At 40.9% G+C, this 18,397-nt stretch overlaps 1 protein-coding gene across 8 annotated transcripts in view; it reads right to left on the bottom strand.

Moving 5' to 3' along the window:
* ROBO1 (roundabout guidance receptor 1) overlaps positions 1-18,397 on the bottom strand; it is a 684,763-nt gene that overhangs the window by 296,231 nt on the left and 370,135 nt on the right. The window contains exon 1 of one of the 8 annotated variants that reach the window (XM_072346412.1): positions 9,019-9,448. The exons of the other annotated variants lie outside the window; for them this stretch is intronic. Coding sequence (XP_072202513.1) covers positions 9,019-9,073 — 55 coding nt within the window. The 5' untranslated portion in view covers positions 9,074-9,448. Of the gene's footprint in view, positions 1-9,018; positions 9,449-18,397 lie in introns of those variants that run through there. 8 annotated transcript variants of the gene reach the window in all.

Here is an 18,397-nt window from a genome sequence, read left to right as displayed (position 1 = left end):
TTTCACTCCTTGCATAGGGCCTCCTTGCCAGTCATGTCCATGCCAGAGCATTGGCCTGGTAAGATTACTTTTAGTTACAGTTCTGTATCTCTTGTCTCCCCTGTTTTGCTGCTGCAATGTAGCCATCCTAAACTCAGTGTTAACTCCTATTTTAGATGGTAAAAGGTAAAATAATTTCTTCTCACCATCCTAGCCTAGCTTTCTTTTCTCCTTGTTCCTCAAACTTTTTTTTTTTTTTTTTTTTTTTTGTTAATTCCTTCTTTTTTTATCACCTCCTACTATGCAGCACTTCCCTTGTAAAGAATTTGCCAACTGTTGTACTTCTGCTGTACTTGGGCCACTAGCTGCCTTCCAAGAGAAAATGTTGCACTAAGATCTGTTTTGTGAGTGGGAGGTGCAGGGAAGATATTCAGAATTTGCAGTTCTGATTTCTGAACCTTCCTAGTACACAAAAGAGGTTTTTTTTTATCCAAAATCTTTGTTCTCTGCAATAAGTACAGGCAACAATCTATTTTGGAGCTGGGGGCTTCTACCCTTATTCAGATTTTACACATTCAGGCTTATTTGGCCAACAGGAGAATGAGAAGTACTGCTTTTCATCAAAGGTAGTAAAATGTACTACAAAGGTGACAAGGCAAGAAGAAAAAGAATATGCAATTACATATGTAATACAATACAATATGTAATTATATTCTTATAAAATATACAAGAATACATGCTTATAAAATAATAAATACTCAAACACATCTTTGACTGGCTTCTCACTCTACATAGATCCATACACATACATTCAAATTCAACTAAGGCACATAGCTTTCTCACTTAATTGGCTCATAAGGAAACATTCACCGCCACTCATTTTCACATGGGCTGAGCACACACAATGATCCATAAACACTCACAGCTGAAAATAATGTCAAACATTTCATGCAATTTAATTTAAACACTAGAATCAAGAGTTTCAAAAGGTATTACTGATTTTAAGAGGCTCCAAATTTTGGCTGTAGGTTCCCAACAACTCTCAGTGTCATGGATTACAAGAATCTGAGTTTTAGTGTTTCCTGAAACTCAAGTCCTCTCTAAAGAATGCCCATCTGGTTACGATCAAAAACCCATTTCTTTTCCCCTTTACTTATTTCCAAAAGAAAGGAGAATTCATACTGCATACATCTCTAGGCCTATATCCTTGGTCACATACTGTATTCTAACTTTTCACCTCAGAAGCTGTTGTTGCCTATTATGCTACTGAAGAAGCAAATTACAAAAAGGGAATCTTCTGTATATGGATTTAAAATAGTAAACTGTTTTATATAACTAGCCGTCAACATAATGGCAGTTAAGTAATTAGATAGTAGGCAATACAACTAACCCAGAATGCAAAATCTTGCCTGGGGATATGCAAATTTCAGAATGCACAAAACTGCCAGACAAGCAAAATTTAATGCAATACCAGTGTGTTTGCTCATGAAATAGTTCAACAATACCGAAGAAATTAAAAGACCGATTATATAGAAGACAGTTAAAGAGAAAGAAGACAAAGGACTACAAAATTGGGTTAATTCAAGAAGTGCATTGACCATACAGTTCTCCCACACTGCTGCTGAGGATGATGTTCAGGTTTCAGTGGATGGAAAGCCACCATGGTATACCCTGTACTCCAAGTCTGAGAAGACGTACTGTTTCAAAGCTGAGCTTATTCAACTATCAAAGACGTAGAAAGCAAAATATTAATTTGAAGATTTTAAAACCAGATCTCAGCACCACAAAGTCACCCTTGCAAATCTTTAATTGACACTAAGGGGCTTTCATATTATTTTAATCATTCATTATATTAGCATTAGGTTTAAGGCAATGCAGCACCACGCTGAGCAAATACTTGCTAACCAAAAAAAAAAGACAGTTTGAATAATTTTTGTGTATCAGGCTTCAAAGATGACATATGTGCTTCATAAATGTAGCAGTCCAGAAAACAAGCATGTTTTCTGATCAAAAAGTTATCTGTGTCGCTTCAATAACGTTACCTATTTTCATCAAATCAGAACTTAACAGTATATTTAAATGGAAACGTTCTTTTTATTTGAGTGATTTATCTACATGTAAATAAATATTTAACAAAGTACAGAAAGCTCTGAGAAAGTGTAAAGTCTAGCAGCAGAGAACACAGGGTAAACATACACTCTGGAATTTACCTCCACCATCAGTCAAGCTAATCCACAGAGGGACTCTCCCCTTATTTAGATATGGAATCCAATTGTTTCTTATGGATTTTTCTTTGAAAGCCAAGTGAGAAAAAGCTCCACCAACACAGTTACTATTTTGAGAAGGTATGCATGCTAATACAAGCATTTTATATAGAATGTCAGGATTCCGACTGTGAAGATGAATACTTAAGACATCTTTATTAAAAACTCATGTTTTGATACACTATAGAGTGTACATAAAAAAAAAAAACAAAATCAAAACCAAATGTGCTAGGAATTACACTGAAGAAGATGCAGAGAAGTGCTATCGCTGTTACAGAAATACATGTTCTGAGCTTCTATGTCAGAAGGTGAAGTACATGCCTAAGTTAGACCCTTGAGTTTTAAGCTCCTGCACCAAAGAGTTAACACTATTTCCCTAAAAGTTACATTACAAAATGCACAAGTTATGTGCAGTTCTTTGGATAGTGATGGTAGCAGCAAACATGAATATGTTTGAGAACCATAAAGGCATAAAAACATAAAGCTGCTTTTTAAACATATAAAACAACCTTACCTTTCCTTAGATCCACAAGTGCACTCTCTGCTGGCTATGCCTGGACTTCTCCTCTCTCCAGGTTTCTATTTCTACCCTAATCCTAATCTCCCCCCCCCCCCCAAAAAAAAAAACAAAACTTAAGGCTAACCCACCACCCCCCCCAAAAAAAAAACAAAAAACAAACAACTCTCTTTTCAGGTAAAAAGAGTTGAAAGATACACTACTTGGTTATCCATTCAGAAGACCCTCACAAAGGAGAAATGGCTTCTCTGGTCATGGGGGACACAATACTATATACACTTCACTTACCCTCCATCCATAGTTTCATCAACGTGAAGGACACTTCTACTTATACATGAAGTGAACTACAGGTTCATAACTGAGAATAGTTAACCAACTTTTCCTCTAGCTAATTTTATGTTGCTGTTTTTACACCAATTAAAACATTCCTGTTCTGAGAGGCATAACCTCTCATCTCTTAAAAATGCTCTGGAATCAAGCACTAACGTTTATGTGGCTAAATACATGATTTTTCTGATGATTTAAAAAACGTTTTGTCAACTTAGAAAAATTCTGGCATCCAGAATGAAATCCAACACATTAATTCAAGAAAGCTTATCATCAATGTCATGGAATGGTAACTTACAGTACCTGACCCAAGTCTTTCAGTATTCTGATAATTAACAAGGAAAAAGAAAACAGAATAAAACAGCAGAATAACAGAACCCTGCACAATTGACTGAAAATCAGTAACTTAGTATCAGCCTCCTAGCTGTTCCTCAGTTTCACCTGTCCTGATTTTCCATAGTACAGAGATCTCAAATTTGGGATTGTAATGTAGTTGGCTACCATCAACAGCCCAAGCCTGTAGACGAAAACAGTTGTGCTCATAAAACATTCTCTTTCTTCACATATTATGCCCTTCTATCCACACCAAAACTGATTTAAGGGTGATGCAATTTTCAGCCAAGAGAAATTCACCTATGTGTGAAATATACCATTACATTCTAACACTAGAATTGCCTACTTTAATACTAAGGAAGGTGTGAAGAGAAGCGCAACTGAAGCACCTCTTCACTTCTTTAGATATTGAGCGTATCTCTACACAACTCTACACTCACCTCTTGTTGAAGCTTCTAGTCACCAACAGGAAAACACTCTTATTTCTCTTGTTTACACAATTTATTGTACTCGTAATACACCTCAGTCACTACTTAAGCTATTTCACTATTTACTCTACAATTTATGAAGAGGCACTCCGGTGAAAAGTTAAGGAAGGTTATCACCACCCAACGAGGTTATAGAGCTGAATATACAAATAAAATGTGTCAGAACCTCAACATATAAAATTCTTGAGTGCCCTTTAGTTTGCTTAGAAAGAACGAGGTCTTTACTAACTTCCTGACCGCAAAATAACCTCAAAATATTAACAACTGTTAACAAAGAAAAGCCATGCTCTTTGCTGTACAAGTGCGCGCACACAAGAAATTCAACACATTGACAAGGATGATCTTCAGTATGAAAGAGAAACACTTAAAAAAGACTTTGAAATAGCTACCATGATACAAAGTCAGGTGACTGTTATTCATACAGGGTATTTAAAGATGATAGTAATAAATAAAAAATAAATTTCAGAAGCTGCACAAGCCATGGGACTTGCTAACCTCAGTATATTTTTTTAATGAGACAAAACCATCCTCTAATGAGGCATAATATTACACTTGTTTAGGATTGCGAAACAGAACTTTCAGTTATTTAAGAAGATTAAGAGCCAAACAAGGAGTATTACTTGAGAGTGAATAGGTTCTTCCCAAGTACAACAGATTTCTTAGAGTTAAGTGTCTCAAGAGATCATTTATAATCTGTACCTCTTATGAAGACTGGTTTTGATCCCCCACAGAACCTCCATGGCAATCACCTCCTGAGTATTTTACATCGACACATCATTTGGCATGGATACCACACACTAATGCTTGACATTAAACACTACCACTACCCAGGTGCTGCTTATTTCTGGTAATATGTGTAACTATTCATCTGCCTTTGTAGAATGAACTAGAAATTATATCCCATAGACTGAACAGTAGATTCTGAAGTACACTTCATATGACTTAATGTTTTCTCATTAAGTATTACAGATTGCACACAGCAGTCCTGCAAAGTTCAAAACCCTGAGCTTTACAGCTGGTGCCTTCACGCTATGTTAGTTCAGGACACTGCTAGAGGAATACACGGAATAGAAGCAAGAAAGCATTTGGCAACAAACACTGACCACAGCAAGTAAAAAAGCCAGTTCAGATGTTTTTCTTTTCTGAAGGTATCCAAATTAATTACTAAATTGTATGGAAAAAAAAGAAAAAGTGTTTTTAGTTAAAACACAACAGAAATAATACTAATGCAAATGTTTTAAGAGGGGGGAGGTTTGTTCTCAACATATCACATCAGTGCTCACACAGATGAGCGGTAATCAGTCAGTCAAACACCTGGATACTTGGAAAAAGTTCCAACACAGGTAAGGAAATAGTAACAGCACACAGTGATTTCTTTAACAATCTGAACTCAAACATACTGAAAGTTTGGCTAGCTTTTTAAACTGCAAGCAGCTATCCTTCTTAAATATTCTTATAGCAGAATTACTTAGAACAGCGCATTAAGGATAGGTGAAAAAACACAGGCTTCTTTAATGCTTTCATGGATTACTTAGTTACAGGTCATGAGCTCAGACATTCAGAAACCTTTGAATTACTGTGTAATTATATGTTATTTATTTTATTTTTATATGAAGTCTGCTCTGAAAGGAATGCTTCCTATTTGTGACATCACCTATGAAGTCAGAGGTAGATGGTGGTATGGCAGTAGAGGTTGAATCTTCCCACCAATATTCTATTACATGTTGTGGCTGTGTGAGAGATGGCAGCAGAGGGGCAGTCTGACAGAATGGTGTCTGACTTGGAAGCATGGATGAAGCATAGGTGTGTAACTGAATTCACCCACGTGGAAGAAACAACACTCATCAGTGCTTGCTAAATGCTTGTGGAGACCAACCAGTAGATGTGAACAGCAGCAACAGCAGCAGCAGGTCACCTCTGCTGGCATTACTTTTGGAGTGACCAATTTGATTATTCTAATTATTATTCTTCCAAATACAATTTTCAGACTGAAATTATGACAAAAGTTCAGAAATGTTACTGGAGATACTCCAACACCACTTCATGAAAGCTACAGATTGCTCTCTAATTGCAGAAGGGAAGCTTCCCCCTTTAAGCACAGACTTAGATGTGACAAAGAAATTGCTGATCTATTTAATCCAATAGGTAGATCAGCCAACTGGAAAGGACCTCAGGGACACTCCACAGACACCCTTAAACTATTAACCACTGGAAGATGATTCTCCCATAAAGGAATGTAAGAGACAATTTTGCCCTCCACTGGCTAGAACTATCTACGGAAACCATGCCTGCCTCAGATCTGTAAGAGGCCCTACTTCACCCAGCCTAAAATCCCTTTATCAAATTTACCAATCCTGTTTGAAGTACAGTAATTGGTATGAGATATCACAGACTGGGTAGGTGAAAAACACCTCTAGCAGGTGGGAATCAGCAATGCAGTAAAACATTCTGTAGAAATATAAAAATTTATGTCAAGAGATCAGAAAATCAGCCAGTGACGTACTTAGCCTTACAGACTGCTGGAGCAGTGAATGTGCATTACATCACTGAAAATGTTTTATTTTCCCAAACACATCAATCTGTTTTTTTTATTATTATTATTATTTTGTGGGAGGAAGGAGAGATGAGAACTCAATGGATTGTAAAGAAAAGGAAGAAAAGGGGCAGGAAGGCAGGTGAACACTCAAGAAAACAAGGACACCAGAGAAGTACCACTTAAAGTAATTTTTCTTCTCACCTTTATGCAAAGCAGCACTGAAATTACATTGTTAGAATAAGCAGCTATGTTCCAGCATTCAAAACGATTCCAAATTTAAATTTATGCAGCATTCATTAACCACAGGCTTAGATGAAAGAAGCTGCTTCACAGAGGCAACATCAGGGTAAGAATTAGGGGTTTTAAATACTAAGTGGTTTACCAATTACTGTTTTAACAAACACTAACCTACTTATCTTTTTTTATTATTGTAAAGGTTTCCCTGCTCCCCATCCCCCAGTTATTTCCCACCTCTCAGCACAAGTTCCCAACATCCACTTTAGAGCGTGACCACACAACCCGTTCATTTAGAAGAGCTGCAAGTGAGGGAAGTGCAAACCTTCAGCGGAAAGGGGAGGAAAGGATCAATCAACCTGCAAGCAGATCAGCTGTCAATGGAACTGAAAGGATATCCATGCAGAAACAGCTATAGGTGACTCCTGTCCTTCCTTCTGCATTAAGACCATCTGCCCTCAAACTTTGTCACGCCTAAGGTTTCCAGCATCCCTATTGTTCCATGCAAGACCAACTGTTCGACCACATCATAACTTAGAGAAAGAGAAATCCTTCTGGTGAGGGAGTAAGAATAAAGTCCCCCTCTGGTGTTTGTCTCAGTCTTTGTTATTGGCTTTACTTACAAGGCTAAATTTAAAAAAACCTCCACAGACATTCATGACTTTCCTTTGTTTCTTTGTTCCCAAGTACTCAGCTGGAGTCAACATTACTAGGGAAAACGTCCTTATCCCAAGGCAAAAAATAAAAGCAACAGAAAACAACAACACCAAAACAACAAACACATTCAGCATTTATTTGAGAGATACAGGAGAGAATAAACAAAACAAAACAAACAACAAAAAAAAAAAATCCCTACAACTCTGAAAACCTGTTGCTTAACTTGGAACCAGGAATATCCCAGTCCAGAAGGGAGTTAGTACACTGTGTCTTAGGCCACATATGTGGGAGGATTTGGTACAGAAGGAAAAGGACTGCCCATTTCTGTTGCTTCTTCCATTAAATAAAGGAACATAGAATCACAGAATGGCCTGGGTTGAAGAGGACCACAATGATCATTTAGTTTCAGCCTCCCTGCTATGTACAGGGTCACCAACCACAACATGGAGACGACCAAGCCAAAGGTGGCACAACTGACAGTTTAGAGTGAACAGGGTCAGAGCTGCTCTCAAAAGAGAGAGAAATGCAAAGTTTTCCATGCTCAAAGCCACAGAGGTAAACCTAATACCTAACAGCAAAAAATGTAATAGTTAAATTTATGATACCATCTAGAAACAGACATAAGTTATTGCATTCAGTGACATAATTAAGACTTAAAGCTTCAGGCAGTGTACTTAAGGCTTTCAAAAAGTTTATTCATTCATTTACTGACCAGGTGTCCCACACTACCACAGCTTTAATTACTCAAAGGGGTCCTCAACGAACTTATAAAAATCAATTAAGGTTCGCTTGGGCACCGACTCGTATGTTAGGCGTAACGCGAGGTTTTGCTGTATTTAGTCATAGCTCACTTCAACACGTGACAAAAGGAGCTGCTGGGAGCGTGGAGGCACGCTGCAGACAGATAGGTCTGGTCTCCTAAGAATAACAGGAAGCTTATGCAGAAAGGAGAACAAGAGCCAAGCACCAGATCCCCCCAGGACCTCTCCATTCGGATTAAGATACGCGCAAAACCCGGAGCGCTGCACTGAGCGCCTCACCGCGAAGCGGAGGGACCCGGACCCGGCCTGAAGTCATTATACTCTCTGCTCCATCGCATTCCTCAACACCACAATTTGATAGGGCGCTTAAAGAGAGAATCTGCAGGCGAACAGAATCTGCTATCAACAATACCCTATTAGTACGGCCCTATCTTTAATCTACTGGCACGATAAGATGCCCCAACACACATAAGCCCCGCTCAAACAGTGACTAATGACCATTAATCCCCTCTATCTCCACAGTCATCTCTCCTTCTCCCATTTATCACGCTGACACTCCACTTTGCACACATGGATAAACTTTAACCGAGGAGAGAGGCGAGGCAGACCCCGTCCCGGCGGCGGCCCCTCGCACACGGTAACGGCGGCCGCGGGGCAGAGGCGCTACCTGCAGCCGCTACCCGCTCCCAGCCCCGGCCGAGCGGAACGAGCGGGAGGGAGCCGCTTACCGCCGCCCCCACCGATGGGGTGCGCCCAGTGGCCTGCCCCAGCGCCTCCCTTTCCTCCCCCCAACCCGCCGGCTCCAGCCGCCCCCGCGCCCCGCCGGCAGAGCCGGGACGGAAGGCGCGGAGAGGTCCGGAGCAGCCTTACCGCCCCCCGCCGTAGTCCCGCTCCCCCTGGCTCTCCCGCCGGCGGCGGTTACCTGAGGCGAGGCAGAGTAATCCACAGAGGTAAAAGTGAGCAAACTCCGCGACCATTGTCCTCAGGTGGCGCCTGCAGACAGTCTCATGCCAGAAGAGCCCCCACTTGTAATCCCACAGCGGCTCGATGCGAGCGAGGCTCCGTAATCCCGCGGCGCTCGGCACTGTCACACCCGGGTGCTGCGGGCTCAAGCCGGTCCCGCTCTCCTCTCTCTCGGCCCAGGCGCTCCTCCGTGACACTTCCCAGGACCATCCACAGCGACGACAGAACACAAAAGAGCCCCGCTTCTCCGCAGCCGCCGCTCACGAGTTACTCCTCCGGCCCGAGACTTTGTTCGGTGCCCGGGACGCGCACAACAAAGAGCTCCGGGAGCGAAGCGCACGTAGCGGCTCCCGCTGCCGTCCTTCCCGCGAGTCACTGAGCACGGGGCTGGAGGCGGGCAGAGCGCGGCGGCGGAGCGGCGGCGGCCCCCGCTCCCATCACGGGGGAAGGCGGCGGGGCGGGCGCGTCGGGGGCCGCACTCACGCAGGGGAGCCCCGGCGGCAGCTCCCAGCCCTACCCAGCATCGCCGCCGCCCCCTGCACGCGGGAACCACACGCTCGCCCCCTCCCCAGCGCCGGAGGAGGGCACAAGAGGGGGCAAGGAAAGAAGGAAGGAAACGAGAGGGAGCAAAACTTCCCCGGGCCGACGCCCCCACCCGCCCTCGGTACGGCGGCGGCGGGAGGAGGAGCAGCACCGCTCGCCTGCCCCTAAGCAAGCTGCTCAACTTTCTGCTGTCACGCTGGGCCGCCCCGGGCTTCCCCGCCCGGCCCCCGAAGCTCTGCTGCCGCCACGGGACACCGCCAAGGCGCCGCACCTACACGGCCCCGCACCCGGCGCGGCGCAGCCCGGCAGCCCCCGCCCCGCCCCGCTCCGCCCTACGCAGCCCGGCCCGCCCCGCCTCCGCAGAAGGTACCGCGCGGGGCGCGGCGGGCGGTAGAGGTGCCCCGGGCAGGCTGAAGCTGCCCCTGGCAGTGCCTTGGCGTGGTGCTAGGCTGCCTCTGGGAGGGGGACCGCGGCGTGAGGCGAGTGGGCAGCAGTGCTCGCAGAGCAGCTCCCACTCCAAACTTAAGCAAACGTATTAAGCCCTCAAGAACCCCAAAAGGCTGGAAATAGCTTTGAGTCTGTTAAGGCCTCGTTTGTACTGAAAGCATGGTTTGCAATTGCTGGGAAATTCTGCAGGGTTACACACCCTCATCCCAAAGACAGCGTGGCCCCATGCTGGATAACACCTCCGGGGCCAAGGAGCCCTGCTTTCTCATCACGGCTTCCCTGATTATTTCCCTTCCCTTTCCCTTGCCATAATTATCAATTGCATTCTCAGGCGGCATAACAAATACACGTCTATGTAGTCAGAGCGTGGCCTGGTATTCCCAGTGGGGCAACGTGGCTGTGGCTTGTCAAATGATCCTTGGCAACAAGGCCTGGCTGTGCCACAGGCATAGGCCAAACATCCGGCATAAGCCTTATCAGATCACTGCTCTACAACTGGGTGCAAGGCCAAGTCCTGCACAGAGGCCTGTGAGCTGCCCTACACCATGATCAGCGTGGTGTAGCCCCTATGGGCTTTATCTTGTGGCACAAGAGTTAGTGGTGGAGCAAGAAGACTTAACGCCTTAGGTGGAAATGGGAGGGAGGCTTAGAAGAAAGACTGCTGTCAGACAAGTCCAACATATTGTGGTACAGTAATGCTCCATGTATTTCTAGGATTGATTCATTAGGTTGTAAGGATTGAATGAGATGTAAAAAAGAAATTTAATTTCCAAGAAACATGTTGAAGATATTAACCCCATTACAAATGAGCCTTTTCTTGCAGCAGGATAATAAAACTCCAGAGAAAGAACCTTACTTTATTTCCCGTCGTAGGATTTATGCGCACCCTCCATTGTTATCAGCCAAACAGGTTCTGGCGGTCACAGCCTCCATCAATCGCATCACACTCATGCCGGCATGCCACGAAGTTTGCCCCATTTTACCTCCCTCACTGTGGCATAGGACTAAAAGTCCAACAAAAAAAAGGCTCTTGTGAGTACACGGAATCTATGTTAGTCTACTTTCCACAATGAGCACATCCCCCCTTCACAGGGATTTCTTCAAGCCTTACCTCACCAACACTATTTCCTTCAGCTCAAACACTGTCCTCACGCAATCATTCTGTGCTTTATAAACTTAAATAGCACCTCCAGAATTAAAGTACACAGCAAAAAAAAACCAACAAAAAAACACAACAGGGAATAGGTCCTGGATAATCCCTGAACCCTAATGAGAAGTGTGAGATTTCGATGAATTAGTTTTTCTTTTGTTTTGATTAAATAAATGTGAGTCACACGCAGGACTGAAAAGAAGTCTCAGGAGTTCATGTAATTCACCTCCCTGTTCCAAGGCAGGGTCAGATATACAGAATCTTAACAGCAAAAGTATTTTAACCCTATCTATAAAAATTTCTGATACTGAGATCTCATATTCACTTCAAGTATCTGTTCCAGTTCCCATATGCACAGACTGCCTTGGTGCCCAGACTATGTCGTCTCCAGGATGAAAAGAAAACTTAAGACCACCACAGATAAAATTCTGAGGGCATTTTTGTTACTCCTTCTGTAGTGATACTACTATCAGTGTCGAGACAGGCTCACTTCTCTTGTGCTGGATTACAAATTTTAATCCATTGCTTCTTTTAAAAAAGGCAAAACCACGATTGAGCAAGCAGGTCACTCTACAGGGAGCTTACACATTCTGGGAATGTGCATATAATTAATGTATACATATATCCACTTACTTGTATCATTTGTAGGTGTTTCTGTTTTTAAATGAAGCTGTAAATACTCCACATAATCTTAAAAAAAAAAATAATAATCATTTGAGTTCATTTATATGATGTATGTACCATCTATCAACATAAATGAACCCATTTCCTTTATATCTAGCTGTAAGCATATATGCTTTAGAGAAAAGGTAAATAAAGCTTTTACTAATTCTCTATTCAAGATAAATCTATTTCCTGTATACTGGTGAAATAACAGGCTTCTAGATCAATGCATTCTTTTTTCTCAGGTCATTCAGAAACAGGCAGGTAATGCTGTACTGAAGTCCTGTATTCTGGATGTTATTTTTCTTTCAGATACAGTGATATTCTAAATACAGGATCACAGAATTGCAGGGGTTGGATGGGCCCCAGGAGGTCATTCAGTCCAACCCCCCGCTAAAGCAGGTTCCCTACGGTAGGTTACACAGGAAAGCACGTGGGCAGGTTTTGAATATCTCCAAAGAAGACTCCATAACCTCCTCTGGGCAGCCTGATCCAGAGCGCTGTAATCCACAGTAGTGGATTAAAGCTCTGAAGCTTGGCTGACCTTAGTGTTTGATCGTGAGGTGAGAGTAAAATAAAGCATTTTAAATGTTTTGTGCCTCAACTGCCCTATCTTTAACAGAGATGTAAGATAGTTGCTGTCGCTGTAAGGAAATCTTTATCCTTTGAGATGTGTGAATCCATTGTGTGTTAGGCACCTAGAGTGAAAGTACACCAGAGCTTCCAAAACTTGTTCTGTTTGTACTCCCTCAAATACTCCTCAGCATAATGGTTAGCTGTGAGTGTTTTCTTACTTCAGAAAAATTACTGGGAGTGGATATATACTGGCCTAATTATCTTTTTAAATTCTTTTAGAATGTAATAATATACAACAGCTGCACAGTTCAGTGAATCTCTTCAAATTGTAAGCCCACAAAACTTCATTAGAATATCTTATAAGTAATTGACATCTTTAATTCTGCAGATGTTCTTACAAAATGTGTGCAGTTCAAGCATCCCTACTGTCCTTGATGGTGAGATGTACGTGTATACGTATCTGTAGCTACATTCTGCTTTAGAATTTATCAACGGATAATTTTGATCCCAAAAAGCACAGAGAGAATCACCTCATTTCTTCTGACAAAGTCTTGGTTTTAAGTGAATTTCAAAAACACAGGTAAGTTCTGAGACTTTAGAAAATAGAATGCGTGCATTTGATTGTACAAGAACATCCATCTACTGCATTCACTGCCGTGAATTAGCTCCAGTTCCAGCGCTTAATATTTCTATTCAAATTTCTTACAGCATTGAATGTATAACAGTTGAAGGGCTGGATTTTTAGTGTAGTATTTATGTTGTTTCAAAACCCCATCCATATTTCAGACTTATACAGATACATACAAGGGCTGCTCCAAAAATAATGCCTCCTATATTTTTCTGCTGGCCCACAACGCCAGATGCAGATGTTGGTGATATGACAGTAGAGACTGGGCCTTCCTGACAATATTCCATTACATTTTGTTGCCGTGTGACAAATGGCAGCAGAGAGGCAGTACGCCTGTGCACAAATGTGTGCCTATGTTTGAGACACTCAGCTCTGACTGGAAAAGCTCTAAGAAAAGGTTCTCTAGAAATGATAGTTGTGATTCAGCAGATGGCACTCTTTCCTCAAAGTGACTGAAATCAGAGCTGCCTCTGACACAAGAGAGAATGTGCTTTTAAAGATTATTTATTCCACATTACTCAGAAGAATTTGAATTTTTGTAACTACTAAAGATTCCAGCTTGCTTTTCTCTAAAGGCATCATACATACATCTTGTCTTAGTTGTGCTATGGGGCCAGCTTCACCCTCTCTACGAAAACCTCTTTGAACTTCAAGTGACTCTTACCTTCCTGGTCTTCAAACTACCACACTGCCTCCCAGTTATCTCCATGAGCTAGCTGCCAGGAATACTTCTGTGAGCGCGTGTGTACATTATACAATCACATCTGCACATGTATACATATATACACACAAGATTTATCATTCTAAGCATTCTGAGGCTGGGAATGAGTCTGACAAAATCAGTAATATTATTTTATATAGTACGATTATATAGTACGAAGCTTTCATTGACATCACGGAGGGCTTGTTCAGGTAAAAGTGCATTGTAATTTGTCCATCAGATTATTGTAAAGTTGCACAAATAATTCTAACTATTATTTTCACATGTAATTCCACGTATTTTCCTTTTCCCTTTCCTTTTTTTTTTTTTTTTTTTTTTTTTTGTTTGTTTGTTTTTTCAGATAATGCCTTGAAAACCTGCAGTTGCTGCATAATAAATTTGGATAATTAATATGTGTAACAAAAAAATGTCGTGACTTCCATCTCAGTATCAGTCAATTTATGTCTCTTTCTTGACCTGAATGGTCATTGTTTAAACATGATATTCAAAGAAATAATTTCTTGCATTTGATTGTTAAGGCCTTAAGATGATTTGCCTTTTATTTGCATTCATATGGATATTCAACTTCTATTTCTTTTATGCTGCACTTGATTGCACAGTTAGTGTATTCAGACTTCAGTATGAAATACACTGGGTCAGTACAGCACTTAGAACAGTATTCATGGCCATTGCTGAGTTAGGAATAACAGCAGTAAGATTTAAGGTTTTATTTGCTATGTTGAATTCATAGGTAGAGACCCTAAATAAGCTCAAGCCTCATTATTCTAGGTGTGTAAAAACAACATGACAAAATATCCTTTCTTCAAAGGACTTATAAAGCATCATTATCAACATAAAGGAATACAAGAAAAATTCACCATTAGCATAAACACTCAAAATTCCACTGATGTTTATTCTTTAATACTTTTTTATATTAAGGCTGTATGTGGCTTTTTATTTCTGTCAGAAAGGTGCTATAGCACATCCCCAGTGGAAAAAAAAAATCACTAAAGAAACATTCTTTCTGTTCCTCCACTAAGAAATGCTAAGGGCATATTTTCTATTCAGCCTACTCAGCACACCAGCTCAAATGCCTTATAAAATTATTATAATTATAGGAAATAATACATACAACTTTTCTTCTATGGCTTTGTTTTTGATAATGATAAAATGCTAATCAGCTTAATATGCAATTTATATACAAACAACACAGTATTTGTTTCAAAACCAGTGTTATCTCTGATATTACTGAACAAAGACAGACCTGTCCCTGAAATCTCAGTACTTGATTTAGCTATTTAATGTGTGAGCCATTCAGTACTCACTGTCTCCTTGTTTCTATACAGAATGTAGGAAGAGTCTGAGGGTGTCACCTAGTGGATCATTCAGATCGCCTATTAGAGAGGTAGCAAGCAGACCCATCCAAATGGCAATGAATGAACTAACAAACATAAATTATTCTTTTCTTCTTCTTCTTTATTTAATTACTCCTCAAATTGTGAAGGCTTCAACAGAGCTTTATTGTTCTGTAAGATCTCCCTTTGGGTTCCCATTTATGTCACAGAATCTGCTGGCACTGAAAAGGGCAGTAAGAATGGTGCATCCAAAATTCTGAAGAGAAAATTACCTACGTTCCTGGCTCAGAGGAAGGGTTTAATATTACCACACATGACTGTTCTAAATGAGTTGCACAAAACTTTTGTTTAAGATTACAAATAAGTGGAAGAAATGATATTCAGGGCCCATAGGTTCCTTCAATTATATTTTGAAAGAAGGAACTATTCCATGGTTTTCAACAGGCCATCAAAAAAGGTTTTTTGCACATATTAGTTCGAGATTGCTGTATGCATTTATAATTCAGGAATAGTTAAGGTTAACCTTAGCAATCTGGAGATGAAAAGGATTACATAAACTATCCATCTTACTTCTTTGATTGAATTACTGCACATATTTAAAGCAGACGCCACTTAAAGCTGAATACCTGCAGTGCATTAACTCAGTCAAATGCAAAGCAGATACCCGAGCCAGCTCACACAGTACAATTTTCAATTGCATGTTGAAATTTCAAATAGCCAGCATACAATTTATAATTACATGATGAAAGCCTATCTGATCCCATATATTTAACCTCTTTTAATTAAAAAAAAATAAAAAAAATAAAAAAAAATGCTTACTATAGTTCTAATATTATATTCTACCCCTGAGTGAAGGAAGGGTAAAAGTAAGGACTACAAATGATAGAGACATCCAATATTAATGCCTAGAGCATATATTTTATTACACCCCCTGAATTTTTTCAGTGTGTGCTGTGTGACTAGAACAGGTAGAGGAGAAACAAGTCTTTGCCCTAAGCTGATATGCTTATTTGCTGGTGTCAGAAGTGCACACTACTCGTCAGTAGGCACAGTATGCTACTGGAAAAAGCAGTGAAAATCTTATGCCAGCAGTATGCTTCACTTGAAGTGGTAATATGTCTGTTTTAATGAACAAGTGGAAGTGCCGTCCTCTACGTGTAAGGGCTAGCCCAATCTCAGCCCTTTCTACACATTCAGAGTACATACAAACAATCTGCAGTTATTTGCAGAAAACCATAGGTGAAAAATTAAAGATACAAACACTTCAGCAACCCTTATCCATATCAAAAGCACTTAAAAATATGCTTTCAGAGAGCTGTGAAAACACGTGTTGTTTAGTTTAATTACCAAACCGAAAATGTATACAGATGTATTTAGTGTGTTTAGGTAAAACCAAAAGGCATGAAGTAAACAATACAAGGAAAAAAAGAGAAAAAAAGAAAGGAACACAAATTATTTAACCCTCCACCCACAAAACAGAGAGCGGAGTTCTGTGTAACAGAAGCATCTGATTCTACTACACAATAAAAAATTTTCTGGCCGCTAGAAGCATTTTCTACCTCTTTGGGATCTGGAGTTATTCTCAAGTTTTCTTTCTACTTTTTTTTACCCCCTCAAAATTGTTGGTCTAACACTTATAGGACTCTGGTAAGAAAGGCCCATGTCAAATGTATTATAAAGTTCAGCTGAAAACAGTGCTAAAGCATAGAATCTGCAGGGCAAATAAGGTTTGCTGCTGAGGGAGAGAATGCTGACAGTGAGACTTGTATACCCATGAACACAGTAGGCTGTTTTCTTTTAAAAGAACTCCTACCAGCTTTGTGCAGCTAACAGCAGTACCAGGCTCCCATACTGCATGCACCTCCTCACAGAAGGTCAGGCTGCCTTCAGAATTAAAAAAAAATAATTAAAAAAGAGCAACCAAAAGCTACCTCGAGGAAAGGCCTTGGGCCCCAGCTAAATATTTCATTAAAAAGAAAACTGGTCTTGCATGTGTTCTCCTTAAAACCTCCCAAAGGACAAATCTGTCAGGGTATGTCTACATAGTTAGGAGCATCCAGTAACACAACTATTCCTCCCACTCTCTGAGACGGCTTGACATGAGCCAGCTCCAATCCAGAAGCTGAGTAAATATGCTATCATAGTGCCAAGGCTGAGCTAACACAGGTTGTGTCTCAACAGGCCTTATTAACTCAGGCTCATTACTGTAATAACACAGCTACATGGCTGCTGCGCTGCAGCTGGCTCTGTGTGCCTGGCTCTCAGTGTGCAAGGAGCAAACACTTAAGTATCTGCTCCTGACTGTGTAGACATGCCGTCAGTGTGTTCCTCCTCTTCTTCCCGGAGATTTTGTCATTTAATTTAAAGCCAGCAGCTGCTTCTTTTCCTTCCCCCACCCGCCCCCCCAAACAAAACAAAACAAAACAAAACAAAACAAAACAAAACAGTACTGGCATAAAAAAACATTTGAAAAATAGTATGTTTGTGAAAGGTTGTGGAGGGCTGACTGCCTCTTGCAAGTCAGCGCTATTTGTGCCATGCCATAATGGAGCCTTCCAGTGTACACATGATAGCAAGCGAGGATCACATGAAAAAGTTCCAGTTTTCTCTCTTCTCAGCTCTTCAGAGAAGATACAAGAGTAAATCAGAAAGTTACCATTGGTAGAGGAATAAAAATGCAGCCATCTCCTTTCAAAAGAAAAGTCAAAAACTTCCCCTTCTCTTTTATGTAAATGAACAAGTGTTTTTATTTCCCAAGTTATTACAGAGTAGACACAATTTATCTGCGTTTACCCTCAACTATACTGTTGGGAAAACATTCTACTTTTAGCTCAAGGGCACCATCAGAGCTGCAAGGACTCATAGTTAACCTCAAAGAATGCAACAAGAACGGAAAAAAGATGCTTTTTAAATCTCAAGACTTGAAGCAACAGAATTGTTATTTCAAATAGCAATATCAGACTAAATACATACTCAAACCAAAGGAAGTCCCAGGTGAAATTCTTACAGACCACAGCAGGGGAGAATGTTAGTTGGGATCTACTCCTTTCACCTACTATCCCTGTAGCAGTATTCCTTAGCTAAGTAAATAGAAAAGCAACAGCAAGTCAATGGTGTTACAAAGGTTTGCAATATCAAAACATTGCATTCTGCCATGAAAATGTAGCACTACTGAGCTACTTCTTAGCTATGGGGATGGAAAACTATTTGCATGAGAAGTTCGAGGTTATATTCACACATACAGTTGGTTGTCTTTATTGATGTTTTGTTTTTGTT

Source organism: Excalfactoria chinensis, chromosome 1 (genome assembly GCF_039878825.1).
Source record: "Excalfactoria chinensis isolate bCotChi1 chromosome 1, bCotChi1.hap2, whole genome shotgun sequence".
Lineage (NCBI taxonomy): Eukaryota > Metazoa > Chordata > Aves > Galliformes > Phasianidae > Excalfactoria > Excalfactoria chinensis.
This window is presented reverse-complemented; position numbering and strand designations above follow the sequence as displayed.